This window comes from Thunnus thynnus, chromosome 1 (genome assembly GCF_963924715.1).
Source record: "Thunnus thynnus chromosome 1, fThuThy2.1, whole genome shotgun sequence".
In the NCBI taxonomy this organism is placed as follows: Eukaryota; Metazoa; Chordata; class Actinopteri; order Scombriformes; family Scombridae; genus Thunnus; species Thunnus thynnus.
This window is the reverse complement of record NC_089517.1, coordinates 25,860,871-25,877,217: the sequence shown is the minus strand read 5'-3', so window position 1 is coordinate 25,877,217 and position 16,347 is coordinate 25,860,871. Positions and strand designations below refer to the sequence as shown.

General features: G+C 38.4%; 1 protein-coding gene across 5 annotated transcripts; it reads left to right on the top strand.

Moving 5' to 3' along the window:
- Positions 1-4,140: 4,140 nt before the first annotated feature.
- Positions 4,141-9,157, top strand: isl2b (ISL LIM homeobox 2b). 5 transcript variants are annotated; one of them, XM_067593076.1, is made up of 6 exons: positions 4,141-4,287; positions 4,686-4,875; positions 5,302-5,564; positions 6,832-7,115; positions 7,871-8,038; positions 8,414-9,157. In XM_067593076.1, the coding sequence occupies exons 1-6, from the start codon at positions 4,230-4,232 to the stop codon at positions 8,528-8,530; spliced, it is 1,080 nt and encodes a 359-aa protein (XP_067449177.1). In that variant the 5' UTR covers positions 4,141-4,229; the 3' UTR covers positions 8,531-9,157. The 5 variants fall into 5 exon arrangements, with proteins under 5 accessions (XP_067449177.1, XP_067449162.1, XP_067449169.1 ...); XM_067593061.1 differs by having other exon boundaries at positions 6,832-7,127; XM_067593068.1 differs by having other exon boundaries at positions 6,829-7,115.
- The last annotated feature ends 7,190 nt before the right edge of the window (positions 9,158-16,347 follow it).

Sequence of the window (16,347 nt, the reverse complement as noted above, 5' to 3'; positions counted from 1 at the left end):
CTTTAATGGATCATTAAATGCATGATACTTAATGCATACAGTACTTATATAGTTACAATACTGTGGAAGTATGAAACTAAATAAACCTGCTCAGTCTATACTTTATTATGGGTATGATGGGTTCTAACTCACCATTGAAAGAAAGGTAGAAAACACAAAGAAGCAACCTTGTGAGTAGGACTTTGCCACAAAGACCCTTTGAGTAAATGGTTGGATGGTGTTAAAAAGGCATCAGTTCACCCATTAGTGTGGTGTGAGCCTTTCCTAAGTCCTCTTTACATTTTCAGTGTTGCTTATGCCATTTACTGCATTTATCACAACAAGAGCCTCACCTGCATACAGGGGTCCTGACAAAAGTGTCTTAGGGTTTGACCTCAGTGATGTCTGAGACAGTAGCCACATCCAGCTTAGCAGACACTCTGGGGAGAAGATTCTGTACAAGGAAGCACAACATTTTAGGCTTAGAAAGCTACAGACTCTAAGTGACAGTGACTGAGACTGTGACTGCGGCTATAAAAGTTGAAGTAATGGTTGTAATGAGCTCTATGAGGGCAGAGTGAAAAGGTCATGTGACAGCACATGCTTACAGACCAGTTTGAAAGATCTCGGCAACAGATTTCTGTTATATTGAAACCACTTTTATAGTAAGACATAAAAGTAGAAATAAAGATCACTCAGCTTCAGTCAATATAAGCTGGATAAAATACCTAAGATTTTGTTTAATGCATCTTAATTCAATTGAAATGCCATTAGATCTGTGAGCTGACAGTTCTACTGAACACACAGATCAAAAAATGAGGTCACTTAGATGCAAAATCCAATATGCATAATACTGATCTGATTTTTTATGCATGCCCAGGCACTTCATATAAATGCATCAGAATTACACAGAATTGTTTGTGTACTGAGAGTCAGTCTGGATTTATAAAATTTGACTAAAACTTTCAAAAACTTTCTTTGTAAAACTACAGTATATAGCGACTTTTTTGATATTCATAAGTATATTTAAAATGTTACATTTTAATACTAATACTAATAATAACAAGACAAAATTTAAATTGATTTATGTGTCGTAAATTATTCAGGCCAGGACATAGGTTAAGAGCTGTCAACAGCTAACCCTGACGTTACACTTCAAAAAATGTCAGGTCTATAACACTTATACAAATTATAATATCTAGTTTTAAGGCCTGAAAAACAGCTAATTCATGACATGTGTATCATGAAAATGAGAGAACTGCATCACTAAATGAATCACTTTTTGCCACCGACAGGAGTACAGCTTTTACTCATGATCTAACTCATCTTTCCAAAAGCAGAGGTTCCAGAACAGATGTGTATGATGTTAAACTAAATTTGAATCACCAAAATCTGTGGCATTAAGTCCTCCGTGGACCAAAAACAGATTCAAATTTTTACAGGGCAGAGAGGCCCGGAGATAGTCGACCATATACCAAATGATAATAACAAATGATATACCATATCATATACTATAACAGCATGCTTAATGAACTATAGCAATATAGTTTCTATTCTGGTATCTCATATTTATGTAAAACTCATTAGAACAAACGGAACTTATAGCCAACAGAAAGATTAATCATTTTCTAAATATAATCTGATAACAAAAAACAGCACATAGAGATGACTAAATTAGCTGGTAAAAAGCCTTGGTATGAATAATCTTGTGTCACTTGTATTTTTTTCATCCACTTGACCTCACTGAAGTGATGCCATGCATCCTAACTGAACTCACTGCCTTCATGTCATCTTTGGTCTAATTATAGCTAAAGTAAAAACATCTGTTTGTATATTCTTATTGTCTTCTACATTGCTTTTTTGAAATGACGTAATGTGTCTCTGCAAGCTATTTTTGATGTCATTAGGAACAAAACACAAGACACAGGAGCCAATGGTGACACAGACAAGCGATACAGAATGCACAGTGTATCTGTGTAAATCACCAGTGCACTTGAATAAAGCTGAACCAGCTGCGGTTAGTTTTAGGCCCTGATCATACTGCGGGTCCACATTTACACAGCTTCTACCAGCAATCAGGAACAGTATAACTCTCCTCCCATCTTGCTTAAAAACTGCTAACTAGTTTAATGCATGGCACAAGAGCTGATTAAGATGAATGAAAGAGTATTGCCCATTTAACAAGTTGAATTCACTGCGTTGCTTCAGAGAACTTTCACAGAATACCATAAATTTCCAATTATCTTTTAGCAAAGGCTGCATGATAATACTACCTCTATGACTATACTGTGACAGCATTTTACCCTGCAGTACACAGGTTGGTGTGAAAGGCAACAACCTACATCGAGGTCTTTGGACATGCGTCTATCATGGCAGTAAAAACTGGTTTAATCAACAATAATGCCAATAAACCCAGCTGTGCCAAAGCCAAACAAAGTGACAAAATGCATGTTGTTGGATATGAGACTATGAATCTGTGATATCTTCTGATTCAAACTGAGAACATTTTATATAATTAACTAGGAAGCTAATTAATTGAAGAGGGTTTTTATTTTCAAATTTATGCCTGACACTAGAGGCAGGTGGCAGACTAATGTATTTTTTGGTTGGCATGAATGCAGTACATTCAATTTTCTGCTAATGGGCGAAACTCAAAACAACCTAAACTCATCTGTAAGAGAGCATTGAGGGATGAAACCCCAAATGCATATCCTGATTTTACCATGGTTTGACCCTATAAAAATACAGCTGATAGTTAACTACACATTGTCCTTGAAGCAAAATTACCACATTAATAGACACACCAATGACTGAATTACATTTACATACTATTTCTTCTTACCAACCTTCCCAAACTCGTCTGACTGCTGAAGGCAATCAGGTCAACTCCTGAGTCAGGACCAGTCCCGAACCAGGCAAAGAAATTGTTTTAAAGATATAGAAATGGGAATAGGTCCATACATTTTATCGCAGTTCTCCTCTTTTCTGAGTATACTGGTTTAACCTGTGGTGGCCAGAGGAAGAAAATGTGCAGAAAAATGTCTCTTAGAACTCTATTTTTTGAATATTTGACTACGTTCCTACTCCATATAGGTAGAATTAAAATATAGATTTTATTCGTTTTGCACTGGCTTTTTATGTAATGCACAACACAGATTTTCATGAAAAAAACCAAACAACAATTCAGTCAATGTTCAGTTTTTCCAAGTGAAAATCTCCCTCACACTTTTCTCAGATAAAGTGTAGTTCTGCTTTGTGTCCAGTAGATGGCCTTCTCCAACAGATGAGCGGTGGAGGCTTGTCAACTGTCTTCAGATCCTTCTCAATTTATGCCCCAAAACAAATTACTGCAAGAATTTATCGTTTTGGTGTGTAAAGGCTTTTTTAATATCATCAAGACAATAATCTGCACTGTTTTGCCTGCATGTCAAAGAACTAGCACTGAGATGCTTGGATTCTAACCAAAAATAATTTCCCCAGCATGAAATGGGATTTAAAAAAAAAAAAAAAAAAAAAAAAATGTTTTCAACAATAACATGAGAGATAGAATCAAAATATATAGACATTTGTTTTATGGCAATATGAAAATGCTACAACAGTCAAACGTTGAATCAGTTTGACAGTTTGATAACTGGCGTCTAATAATTTATCACATGGACCAAATACCCTAATAATGTATTTCTTGTCAATCATCAGTTATTCCTTTCTCCAAGAAATGAAGCCATTGGTTGACGTTAACAAATTTGGGGTTTATTTTTGCTCTTTTCATTCTGTTTTTTTGTGTTTTTTGGTGGTGGTGGTAAATATTGTTAGATGCAGGAGCTTTGACACCATTTTTAGTGTACAGACGATGATGATAATCAGGATGATGGAGGAGACAGAATGTGAGTGCATAGACAACACTTGAACGAAAAAGATTAAATATGTTATTTTTTCCTTCTCTTGAATCTTTGAGAGAGAAAGAAAACAAAATATAGATATCTTTATTATTGGTCCTTTGTCATACATAAATATAGACCGAATTAATTCTTTTACAGGTTGAGAAAGGGATGCAGTAGCGCCATTGGAGAGACGTCATGACGTCAGAGGAGCAGCGTGTGGGACCCTGCAGTCTCCTTACCCCCCCTCCGCCCCCCCTCCTCCTCCTCCTCCTGTCCGGAGAGACACAAGTTATCAGGGAGGCAACCGAAGGGCCAGTCATCTCTTCACATCTTTTCTGCATCTACCACAGTCCCATCTATCCGTCCTGTATGGTGGATATTATTTTCAGCTCTTCTTTCTTGGGTGATATGGGGGATCATTCCAAAAGTAAGTAAGCCAAACAGCTCGCTGGAGTTTTAAGTGACAGATTTTGTTCTCGTCGTAGCTACATTATGGGCTACATGATATATTCAGCTGTGCAGCGATAAAGTCATTTTCTAAATTATGCAGTAATGCGTAGATTTACTCAGAGACTGTGCGTGCATTTTAAGGGCGCTTTTAGAATTGCAACAATTCCGTGTTTTACTTTGCGAATACTGGCAGAAGTCTCCATCTCTTACATAACATTCAGAGTTGTCCAGCCTGTAAAAAAGAGGAGTTAACTGTAAAACTGAGACATACTGGCTGGACTGTAAAAAATACAATAAATGCTGCAGTTGTTTGTGATAGTGTGTTTTTTTGGCTGTATTTCAGTCTGTGGTTACAATGCCGTGGGTTCTTTGCAGAGAAGCCAGGATTCGCGATGTGTGTAGGATGTGGAAGTCAGATCCATGACCAGTACATACTGAGAGTCTCTCCCGACCTGGAGTGGCATGCAGCCTGCCTGAAGTGTGCAGAGTGCAGCCAGTACCTGGATGAGACCTGCACTTGTTTCGTCCGGGACGGCAAAACCTATTGCAAAAGAGATTATGTAAGGTAGGCGTTTGGAGATATTTCCCATATATAGGCTGAAGCAAAGTTATTAATTTTTGTACCTAAAGTTAAATTAAACAAAACACAATTGGAAGTTATATCCATTAGAAGCTTATAGCATAGGCCTAATTAAAAAATGACACATTTGGACATAAAAAGGGAAAAAATGCACGAAAAGCAGAATAACGTTATTATTAAACGTTATTATTATAATATTTATACTCACACAGTTCATCGGATCGCACTAGTTAGCAGTTTGCACAAAATAAAAAAAACACACATTACAATTTTATTATCCATTCAAAATTAAATTTCTTTTTTATTAGCATTACAAAAAATCAGCCTACAATTCATATCTGACCTGATCATTTTTTTGTTCACTGTGTCTTTTAACATTTTTAATTCCTCCACCAATTTTCAATTTTCCAGGCTGTTTGGAATTAAATGCGCAAAATGCAACCTGGGATTCAGCAGCAGCGATTTGGTGATGAGAGCTCGGGATAACGTGTACCACATCGAGTGCTTTCGGTGCTCGGTGTGCAGCAGGCAGCTCCTGCCGGGAGACGAGTTCTCTCTGCGGGAAGACGAGCTGCTGTGCCGGGCGGACCACAGCCTGCTGCTGGAGAGAAGCTCCGCAGGAAGCCCCATCAGCCCCGGACACATCCACTCCAACAGACCGCTGCACCTGGCAGGTCAGATCATTATTACTATTATTGCCATTATAGCTCTTGTTGTAATTATTAATAAACATTTATTTTATACTTTAGCCAATGGACTGGTTAAAACAACACCAGAAGACCATTGAATCTCAACTGTTTAAATTAATATTATCATTATATTATTAACTGATTGCAAAGAAAATCTCATATTTTACAACTAATTACACTCAAAAAGGAAACAAAAAATAGGCTGTGAAAAAAAGAAGAAAAGATTTTCACGTTTTTTTGTATTTTCTTGTGTTTTTGGGGTTGTCAGGCTTTGAGTGTGAGTGTGTGTGTGTGTGTGTGTGTGTGTGTGTGTGTGTGTGTGTGAGTGAGTGTGTGCTGCAGCGACCTTTCTTCAGGCTAATTTCATAATTGATCTCATTAGCTCTAACCTGCTCTGTTGCCATTATCTGAATAATCTGGTATTTTAGTCGCGGCCGTGTGTGTGTGTGTGTGTGTGTGTGTGTGTGTATGTGTGTGTGTGTGTGTGCAGAGCTGTCATCCTAACGGCGCCTGCCAACAACGAGAACAAAGCAAATGTGTGAATAATGTTCAACAACTTCCTACTTAAAACGCTCAATTGAAAATAATTTACACAGCTCAGTGCACTGACACAGGCCTGGTGACACACAAAATTTCATATTGCAGTTGCCTTTTTTTATGTCTTTGGATTTTTAGAAGAGATATGGTGGGAAATAGCCTCCTATTTTACGGCAACACGGTTAATGATTATTACAGGCTGAAAGTAGACAATAATGCAAGAAGAGAGACACGTTGTAAAGTGCAAATATCTGTCCTACATGCACCTCTGTATAGTCCAATTAATGGGCTAAAATTTCGTTTTTATTCCCATGCAGGCTGCTGCATGTAGCCAATGTAATTTTTCAAATGTCATTTCAATCAAATATAATCTTAAACACCTAGAAACCCTATAATAACCAGCAGTAAACGAAAGCACCCTCAGAAAAATATTAATTTCTTTTTTTCCTCCCTAAGGATTAATTTTCCTGAGCCTATTATTTTTAAGCTATTGTTGACATTTACCTCATAAAAAATCATGACAGATTAATAATTGTTAATATAATTATCTTTCCTGCATGAAACAAAACAATCCAAGATAGCATACAATGCAAAACAGTACAGATTAAGATTAATAGGCTGCTGCTAAGAAACTGTATCAGAAATTGTACAGGCTCTTTCAGGCCTTCGTATAAAGTTTCTGACAGATTTTTTTCCCTCCCTCCGCCCTCAGCAGACCCGGTGACAGTGCGGCAGGCCCCGCATCGGAACCACGTCCACAAGCAGTCGGAGAAGACAACGCGGGTCAGGACGGTGCTGAACGAGAAGCAGCTCCACACGTTGCGGACTTGCTACAACGCCAACCCGAGGCCCGACGCGCTGATGAAAGAGCAGCTGGTAGAGATGACCGGCCTGAGCCCCAGGGTGATCCGGGTCTGGTTCCAGAACAAGCGCTGCAAAGACAAAAAGAAATCTATCCTCATAAAGCAGCTCCAGCAGCAGCAACACAGTGATAAGACTGTAAGCATCTTCGTAAGTTTGACCACTTGATTACTTCAAACGACTATTTTTTCATTAATTCTTTTTAACCCTGTTTGCTTATTTAGAATCATGACCATGAATGTGAACCCAATTTACCCAGTTTTATTTCTATTTGAGGCTAGCATCTGTATTAATGAAATGCAGGAGAGTGTTGTAAAAAAGTGGCAAACAGATGCAAACCTTATGAACATGTGGCTTAATGATGTTTTTGATGAAAATATCATGATTTTTTGTTTATACTGATGGGTATTATCACTAGTTGCAGATCATAGGTCACTCCCCCTTTTTCCTCCTACCATTGTAAATCCCTGGCAGTGATTAATCCTATAATTTTCTTATTCCCTTCTAAAGTGAAGTTTTGACTTTCCTAACACTGAGAAACAGAAGGAAACTTTCCAGTTGGCTCAAATGCTTTATTCAAACTTTAGTTCAGTGAATAATGAATCTACTGCTTTGGCTTCAGTTGCTTTGAATGCAAGATAAAAAAAACATCCTCTGCAACCAGCTTTGATCTGCATCTCTGAAACACCTCTTGCTCTGTGAACATAATTGAACATAGTCTTTGCTCCAAGAGGAGCTTTTTGGATAATGTACTAGTAACCCACAAAGAAAACTGTTTTGAAAGAATGTGCATATGTGTGCACATGTGTGCATCAGTTCTTTTGAAGCTGACAGATGCTTTCTTCTGGGACACAGACAAACACTCATGCTGTTTTTTTTATACATTTTGTCAGAACCTGCAGGGCCTCACAGGGACGCCTCTTGTAGCTGGGAGTCCTATCCGACATGAGAGCACGGTGCAGGGAAACCCAGTGGAGGTTCAGACCTACCAGCCTCCATGGAAGGCCCTGAGTGAATTTGCCCTGCAGAGTGACCTGGACCAGCCAGCCTTCCAACAACTGGTGTGTGTGTTCAGACAGACTGACTTACACATACACACACACACACACACACACACACACACACACACACACACACACACACACACACACACACACACAAAGCCACAAAGCTTTATCTATCTATCTATCTATCTATCTATCTATCTATCTATCTATCTATCTATCTATCTATCTATCACAAAAATAATTTGAGTTTAGTTGTGTTTGTGAATACCTCGCATACACACAAACACACACACTATAATTACCAACAGCCAAGAAAGGGATGATGATGAATGTCTTTATAACCAAGTTTCCAAAAAAAACCCAAACAAAACAAAACAAAAAAACCCTACATTTGTTGTATTTTCTGACACTTTGTTTCTGTCTTCTCAGGTGTCTTTCTCTGAATCGGGCTCTCTCGGGAACTCCTCGGGCAGCGACGTGACTTCTTTGTCCTCTCAGTTACCGGACACCCCCAACAGTATGGTACCCAGCCCGGTGGAGACGTGAAACGGGGCCCTCAGACCTGTCGGTCCCCTCATCCCCTGCAAGTACAATTGCAGCATGATCCCGGTCCCCTGCATGTGACCAGCTCATCACATCGCCCAAAAATACAGAGAGGAGAGTGTTTTTATTCCCTGACATGGAGGAGATTGATCGAAGAAAGAACCGATAGATTGACTCCGAGTTTCTGGAGATTTCAGTGACAAGCAGGACAGATGTTGTTGCATGATGACTCGATATGGAGAGATGTACAGATGAACCCCCGATGGATATACTACAACAAACCTTCCCTCAGAAACGAATTGGAAACATTTCCACGTCGAGACAGATGGACATTCTTCGATTTCATTGTGATCATATTGTGTCTTGTTTCTTCAACATGAGAATTTTTTTTTGATACATTTAGGCTGTTGCGTTGTGGAGTCCGGTTGACTCTTGTCTTTGTCTTAAGGTCAGAGCATGATAATCTGAAATTAATTCGTGTTGTAAAATACTTTATCTTAAGGGCAGGATACAGGTTGTTTGAGCTTCTCGGACAAAAAAGTAAATTATTGTTATATTATTTATTGTTAGGAAAGCGATTCATAAGGGATTATTAACTGATAAAAAAATAATAAAAAGCTGAATACAGAACGTGTCTTGATGACCAGTCTTTGTACAGGCGTAGTTCTTATATCGCCCTGTTCAGCCAATTTTGTTTTCAGAAGTGTGTAGATAATTTAATTTATTTCAAAATTCAGCTTCGAAACGAGCAAATTAAAAAAAAAAAGTCCTCTCACTGCAAAAGTAAAAAGCAGATGTTTTAAAATCGCATTTATGGTGATTTAAGTCAAATTCATTATCCAAATCCAAATACACAGTCACCAGATCTTTACTGCGCACGACAGCAAGTCATTTCTGATTTGGGAAACGTGCAAGAAACGCAAAGCAGGGCAATTTGAGGAATAGATTCACAGCGTTAAGAAATAAAACAGGTTACACACTGAATGTTGTTTGTCCTGTTCAGCTTATATCAAATTGGCCTGTCTGAATTGAAACCTAAAGGCTCTGCTGTTGTCTTATCAGCCCCTTCATCTGCAGTGTTTTCCCCCTCTGGTAATGTAGCAGGACTCGGCCAGTGGTCATTTACTATCTTGGGGGCAAAAATGTGCTGTAAATTGTGCTCCGTCCAGTTACTCTGGTTGAGTCACAAGCGTGGTCTAGACAGCGCGCAGGGATCGGCGACCTCTTATCTAGTGCTGGCATCACCTGCAAGCGATACACTGACTGAAGCCACAACAAACTAACTAAACACCCCCCTCCTCCCCTCCCACACACACACACACACACACACACTTACACATACCCTCCCCAAAGCCCCTTGTAAGTGAGGGGAGCAGAGAGCAGAGAGCAGCTCGTAAAGGGTCACTTCTCCTCCTCGGTTTATTTTCCTTCAGTGAATTGCGTTATTGCGCACGGATCAGCCGAGATAACAGCTCGGACCAAATGAACTGACCCCATTTACACTGTGTAGGACAAACAGAGCTGCCAAATCTAAACCTGTTTTATTATTCAGGTGTAGATAGGAAGGTATAATTTATTTTAATTTCTGCTATTGGAATACACACTATTTTGCTCACACATGAAGCTGCAAAACTGTATTTTTTATGCTTTGAAATCTGCTCTGATATTTTTTTAATGAATCCACGAGTGAAAGTTTCACAATCAGGTGAGATCATTTCACTTGTCTTCAGTGCAGCTTTACTAGTTTTGAGGAATTTCAAATAAAAAAGCAAAACAAGTAAAACATGTCGTTAGTGTCAAGACAATTATATTTCTTTATATTTAATTCTTAAAACGACCGATTCTCACAGGAAACAAATTGAATTATCCCGTTGCACTGATTTCCCCAGTTTACTGTAATTAACAAAATACACTCATTAATACACAAAATGATTTATTAGTTAGTAGTTACACTGTGCGCGTCCTTTACTGTGAGAAAAAAAATCATTCTTTTTCGTTTTTAGTGCACTGACAGTGTGTTAATCGGAAGTTTGAATGACAAGAGACAGATAATAGATTTGTAATTGAGCTATTTCAAATAAGATAAGTAAACAATGCGGGTAGATTAAGATAACAGAGATAACGACAGAATAACAATGGCGTTTACAGACAAGAATGCAGGTCTATTAACTCTCCTCTAGCAGAAAATCATTACGAGGCCATATACAGTATGTTTCCAAAACAGCTAATTTACTGTATATAATTCATCCCCCAAAAGGCTCACATAAGAGATCAAATCAAAATGAACTAAAATATGTCGTTTTCACTATGATAAAATTACCTCAAGTTGCCGCTTTGGTTCTCAATTTCGTGCACAAAAAAAAAATAAATAAAAAAAAATAAAAAAGCTATTTCAAAAAAGGTTTGTCTTTTGAAAAATCTAATTTACAGTCTATACAGGAAATTACAGCAAGATAAAATATGATGGGAAAAAAACCGTTTTAACAACAGGAGTTCTCAAAAATGCGCTCTAACATTCACAGCTATTTCAAATAAAACCACAAACAACATTTATATAAGGTGAAGTTTATTTTCCATCTAATATTTTCTGCTCCAGTCATTCCTATTTGTCTGGGTAGCTCACACAGGCCAAAGATCACGTCCTCTGACGCCCAGAAACTGATGTTTGACTACCTGTAGGCCATATGACCTATCAAGTCTATCATGGGCGTTTCCCCTCAGTGCGTTAAACAAGAACCAAAATAAACAGAGGTGATCCCAGAGAGCACAAACACACATACATATATATATACACATATTTGGTGGTGTCTTCTTTACTATATTTAGAACAGGAAAGTCATCCCCATCAGAGAGAAAGAAGGAGGACAATTAGTGATGTGATTTGTGCCTGCTGAAGCTGTTGGATAGATGTTCAAGCTACGGTGAAATAATTTATTATGAAAAGCTCCGCAAACAAAATTACAGTTAATTATAATAAGGACTTACACATACAGCTCCGGCCACGTTATCTGCACCACTCACCGTGATCACTCTTTTCTGACCGGTCTAATTGACCCACTTTTAAAAGGAACATGTTTTGAGCTTTATTATAATGCGTCTCTATAATTGGTGACTTGAACACAGAGAGGCAAAACAATAAATGCTCCTAAATTTATTTCTCACAACTCTGACCCTAAACGCTGCGACAATTCAGCCACATTAATTAAGATTAACTCCAAACTGTCAGTCCAGCAGCTCTGAAAACGAGTCTGCATGTGTCAAGTTGCCACAATGCAACAAGACGCTGGCAGAGGGAATGACACCGTACCATTAATGATTAAGAGGACGAGTCCATTTAAAGGTGTGATGTAATTCTCTAATTGGCAGAGGGTGTGCGTAATTAGATCACCCGGTGTGCTCGCGAGGACTGCAGCGCCGCCCACTGCGACCAGTCACTAAACGGCCACTGGAAGCCTCTGACTGACAGACACACACAGCTGAACACAGGACCTTTCACACATGGATCATTAATAAATTGTTTAATAGATGTAGACAGATGTGGTCTAGCTACACGTATAGTAACCCAGTAGATTGTGGGTACATGTTCTCAAAGGCAGATTTCAAGGTTTTTACACCAAATTTACCAAAATTATACCCCAGACTGCAAACTAAAAATAGCCTAATAGTTTTTCCTTGTTTGTTTCCTGGAGGAAAAATAAAATTGAACACAGAAAAAGAAAACAAGAAGAAGAAAAGTGACAACCCTGCTGCACTCTGCTTTTCACTGTTTTATTTTTTCTTTACATTTCCCATAATTTGATAGCAGTCTAACAAAGACTCTATGGTCACACATTTTCTATGCTTTAAAGCAATCAGCTGGAATTCTATTCAGAGCAAATGCAACACTGCAAAACAATTTTTTTGAAATTGTAGTATTATTATTTTTTATTTTTCAGTCTTATTATCTTGAGCATTTCAGGACCGGCTTTCAATTTCAATCCTGAACCCAACTCTGATGCCTTTTGCAAAAGAGGAGATTGTTTGCTCAGAAGATATAGATGCTAAAAGAAGGTGTGATGATGCTAATGTCCTTCAGTGATAATACGGCCGTATAGGCAAACAAATCCACTTGCCAGTTTTTAGGTTCACATACTGTAGCTAAAACTAATGTTGTCTAATCCATCAGCCGTTCAATAAATCCACATTTGTGAAGGTCATAATGTTCAGTTTTTGTTGAAACTAATTTGAAGAAGTGTTGATTCAGCTTCATTATTGCTGTATACTTAGAGGTGTGTCTAATATTTTGTCCCCCCAATTCATATCAGTTAATGTAGACATAATATTAGAAACAACTCTCAGTATAGTAGCTCAGTAGATTGTGAATACATTTTCTTGAAGGCAATTTCCAAAGGTCTGACAGCAAATGGAAGAAATACTTCATAGTTGTCTGCAGACAAAATTAAATACAAATAAATACACTAGAAAATATATAATATTTTAGGTTAATATTTTTTTCCTGTGAGGTGATTACATAGCAACAGTTTCATCTTTACATGTTCATCGCTGTTTGGGGTGTTTCCAAGATGACAAAGCTGAGGTATAGAGCGATGAGGTTTGCAGTTATTAATTCATTAACAAAGTCATGGATTATAACAAATGACATCTGTTGTTTTTTCGCTTTTTGTGTAGAAGTTGTGATTTTGAATGGATGATGAGTCATTGGGTCAATTTGTTTATGCTTAAATAAGGCATTTTTAGTCTTGATGGGACTTTAACATAAATAAGCCGTCATAGACAGATGCATGAGTGTCACATTATGACAGAACAGATTTGAGCCAGCTTGGTGCTGATTCCACATTTGTTTTTTCAGTGTGATATGAATCTTAAAGGCTTCAGCATTTTCAGGAATCCTGGTCTTAATGTGCAAGAAAATCTTTTACTAATGTGGAGTCATGCCCAAACAAAGAATACAGTGAGAAAAAAGAAGAGGAAAAACCAAAAAAACAAACAAAAAAAACCCAAAAAACCAAAAGACAAAAAAAATTATTTTGCCAAAGCGGCACCTCTCACACTTTCATATATATTCTATCTTTTTATTTCATATTTCAAATTTATTGATATTATTATGACTTGCATTACAGTTTTGCACCATGTCCAGTGATTAGTTTTTATTAGATGATTCCAAGGAAGCACACACACACGTCCTCTCACTGGGGCCTTTATACACACAGAAATTGTTGTTCATCTGACAGATTTCTAATTAATATTTTACATTTTGCAAATTGGAAACTATCACCATCACGTTGTATTTTCATTTGTAGGAAGACACATTTCATCAGACAAAAATATACAAAAGCAATATGTTTTCATTTTCATTTAATGTTTATTTGTTAGGGACAGACACACTATACATAGAGAATTGCACAGCAATTATCCAATACAATGCATCACAGCATTTATAGCTACTGCTAATTTCCAATGCCTGTCCTTCTTTCAAAAGGTTTTTGTCTGCCTGACAATTTGCCTGCAACCCCCTGAACCCTTATGTTGCATTCAAACAGAAATATTCTTTAGACTATTGAATTAGCATTACTCACAAACATTGAGTATAAATGTGTGCGTGATTTCTGTGGAGGCTCTGTGAAAGTTTCGACACTCTGGTCCACTGTGACCTTGTTCCTCCAGTGGGGGCCACCAGCAGAGGAACTGCCGGGACGAACTTCAAGTCCAAACTCTCCAGGGAATCACTCTGACAGGCTGACTTAATGCAGAGAGTGAACTGGGAGCTCTTTTTTCTGCAAAAAGAAAGAGGGAGAAGGAGGAGGAGGAGGAGGGGGAAGAGTGTCGCACATGAGTGGAGAAACAACAATGACTGCGCTGAGCATCTCAATAGCTTATGTAAAATTAAATCATGCAAGATGACATGATACTAAAAAACATGGGATTTAGCATGTCCCTGCACACTGGTCCCCCACCTACTAAACTAAATAAGTGAGGGAGGGTTAAATTACTGTCTGAATTACAAAATTAGTGACTCAATATGAAACCAGATGTATCAAAGTAAGACAACAAGAATCTCTTAAAAAAAAAAAAAGTCATCATATATAATCCACACAACACAGCCAAACAGAGCTTTGACTCCTGTGTCATCGTCATTAAACTGTGTTTGCACTTTGTTTCCTCCACCTCTTGTCAGGTGTTTTTAATAGGAAATCCAAGGACCAATTTATCTTAGATGGGTAATGGCCAATTTAACATCTGGTGACAAGAATTAAATCATCTCTACTCTTAGGTTACACTGATAATGAAAGGGCAGCGTCAACATCTCTGTGTACTACCGAGCTACTTGTGTACTATCGATCCTGGGGAATGAATGCTGCTTTTATGGGAAACTGACACAATGAGTAAATATACACATATTATCCTTAAACTTTTAAAAGCACTGAGGCCAACAGGGGGAGGAGGTATTCTAGAAAGCTGCACTAAAAAAAACAAATATTGATTTTTTCCTTTTTGATTTCCTTTTTATGTGCTGTGTGTGTACACGTACTTCGACCATCATCTTTTATATTTTTAAAGCCACAGTTGTGTCCTGACTTAAACTCCTTAGAACAAAAAGAACTTTTGCACACAGTTGATGTGATTTTTAATCTTAATGGGTAATCAGCTAACTACCTGGAACCCTACCTGCAGGATAAAAACCCCTCATATCCTACTGTGCTGTACTGTAGGTGAACCTGCAAGGAGGAAATTACAACAGTAGCAGCTTGCCTGCAGTATTACAACACAGAATGTATGTGTGTGTTCTCATCTGTGCACACATGAGGTTCTGGGTATATGTTGCTCACTCCTGTGTGCATTTATGTGTGTGTGTGCAGGGATGGTGAGCAGACCCCAGGCTCACCTGGAACACACACAGAGAGCCACAATCTGCCTCTCTGGTCCCGCTGCTGAGACAGTGTCAGAGCTCCGTAAATCACACCGCCCCACCCACGCATAAATCTACTGCAAAAACAACACACCAACGCCCATTAGGAGGAGAGAGAGGAAGGTTGGAGCCGCCCCACTCAACAATGACTCGCTATAAAACACAATGAGGGTTCACCTGTACTTGCCTCCCCCTTTGACAAGACCAAACTGTCATTAGCCAAACGGGGAGGACAAACACATGTCACTGGAAGCAAACAATGAGGCAGTGAGTGTGAGTCACATAAGATGAGGAACAGCATCAAAAGGTTTGAGGGAGACACTCTGGCGTTCATCAGGGTCATATCAGTGTCAGTTCAGGAGTTCAAGAATGTTTTCAGGAAGTCTTTGTGTTTTAGATTTAGTGCTAAAGTTCAATTAACCTTGTGACTCGTGAGTTGGGATAGAGCAGAGACAAGCTTTAATTATAGCATGCAGAGCAGAAACTGAAATGTGAATGCCACTGATATACTGTTCCTGTCAGATGAAAACACTGTGACTCAAAGGAGTCATCTTTTCACCCGGTAAGGGACTTTTCATTTTTTTTTATGCTGTCAGTAACATCTGATACACTTTTCTCTTTTTGTCTGATAAATGTGGAAACTTTAATGTACAGCATATACCACAAATGTCTAGGTTAACTTTCAATTTAGTATGAAAAACAAAACAAATCCTTTCCAAGAAGACAGGAATTACATCTACCTTGTGTCCTGGGCCACAACAGCGGGGCTTGAACCAGGCAGTGAGAGATAAAGAACCAGAGAGAAAGAGGGTAAAAAAAACGTGGGGAGGGCTCTGCCTGCCAACTGCAGTGATCCCCTCATCCCAAGGCGTCCCTGCCACTTTAAGAAATGAAGCAATATCATTAATGGAGG

Bases quoted from the DNA above. Each gene is read 5' to 3' on its own strand.
- isl2b (XM_067593053.1), top strand. From the start codon at position 4,230: ATGGTGGATATTATTTTCAGCTCTTCTTTCTTGGGTGATATGGGGGAT. The intron at 4,288-4,685 runs GTAAGTAAGCCA...GGTTCTTTGCAG, and splicing joins TATGGGGGATCATTCCAAAA to AGAAGCCAGGATTCGCGATG. The intron at 4,876-5,301 runs GTAGGCGTTTGG...TCAATTTTCCAG, and splicing joins TGCAAAAGAGATTATGTAAG to GCTGTTTGGAATTAAATGCG.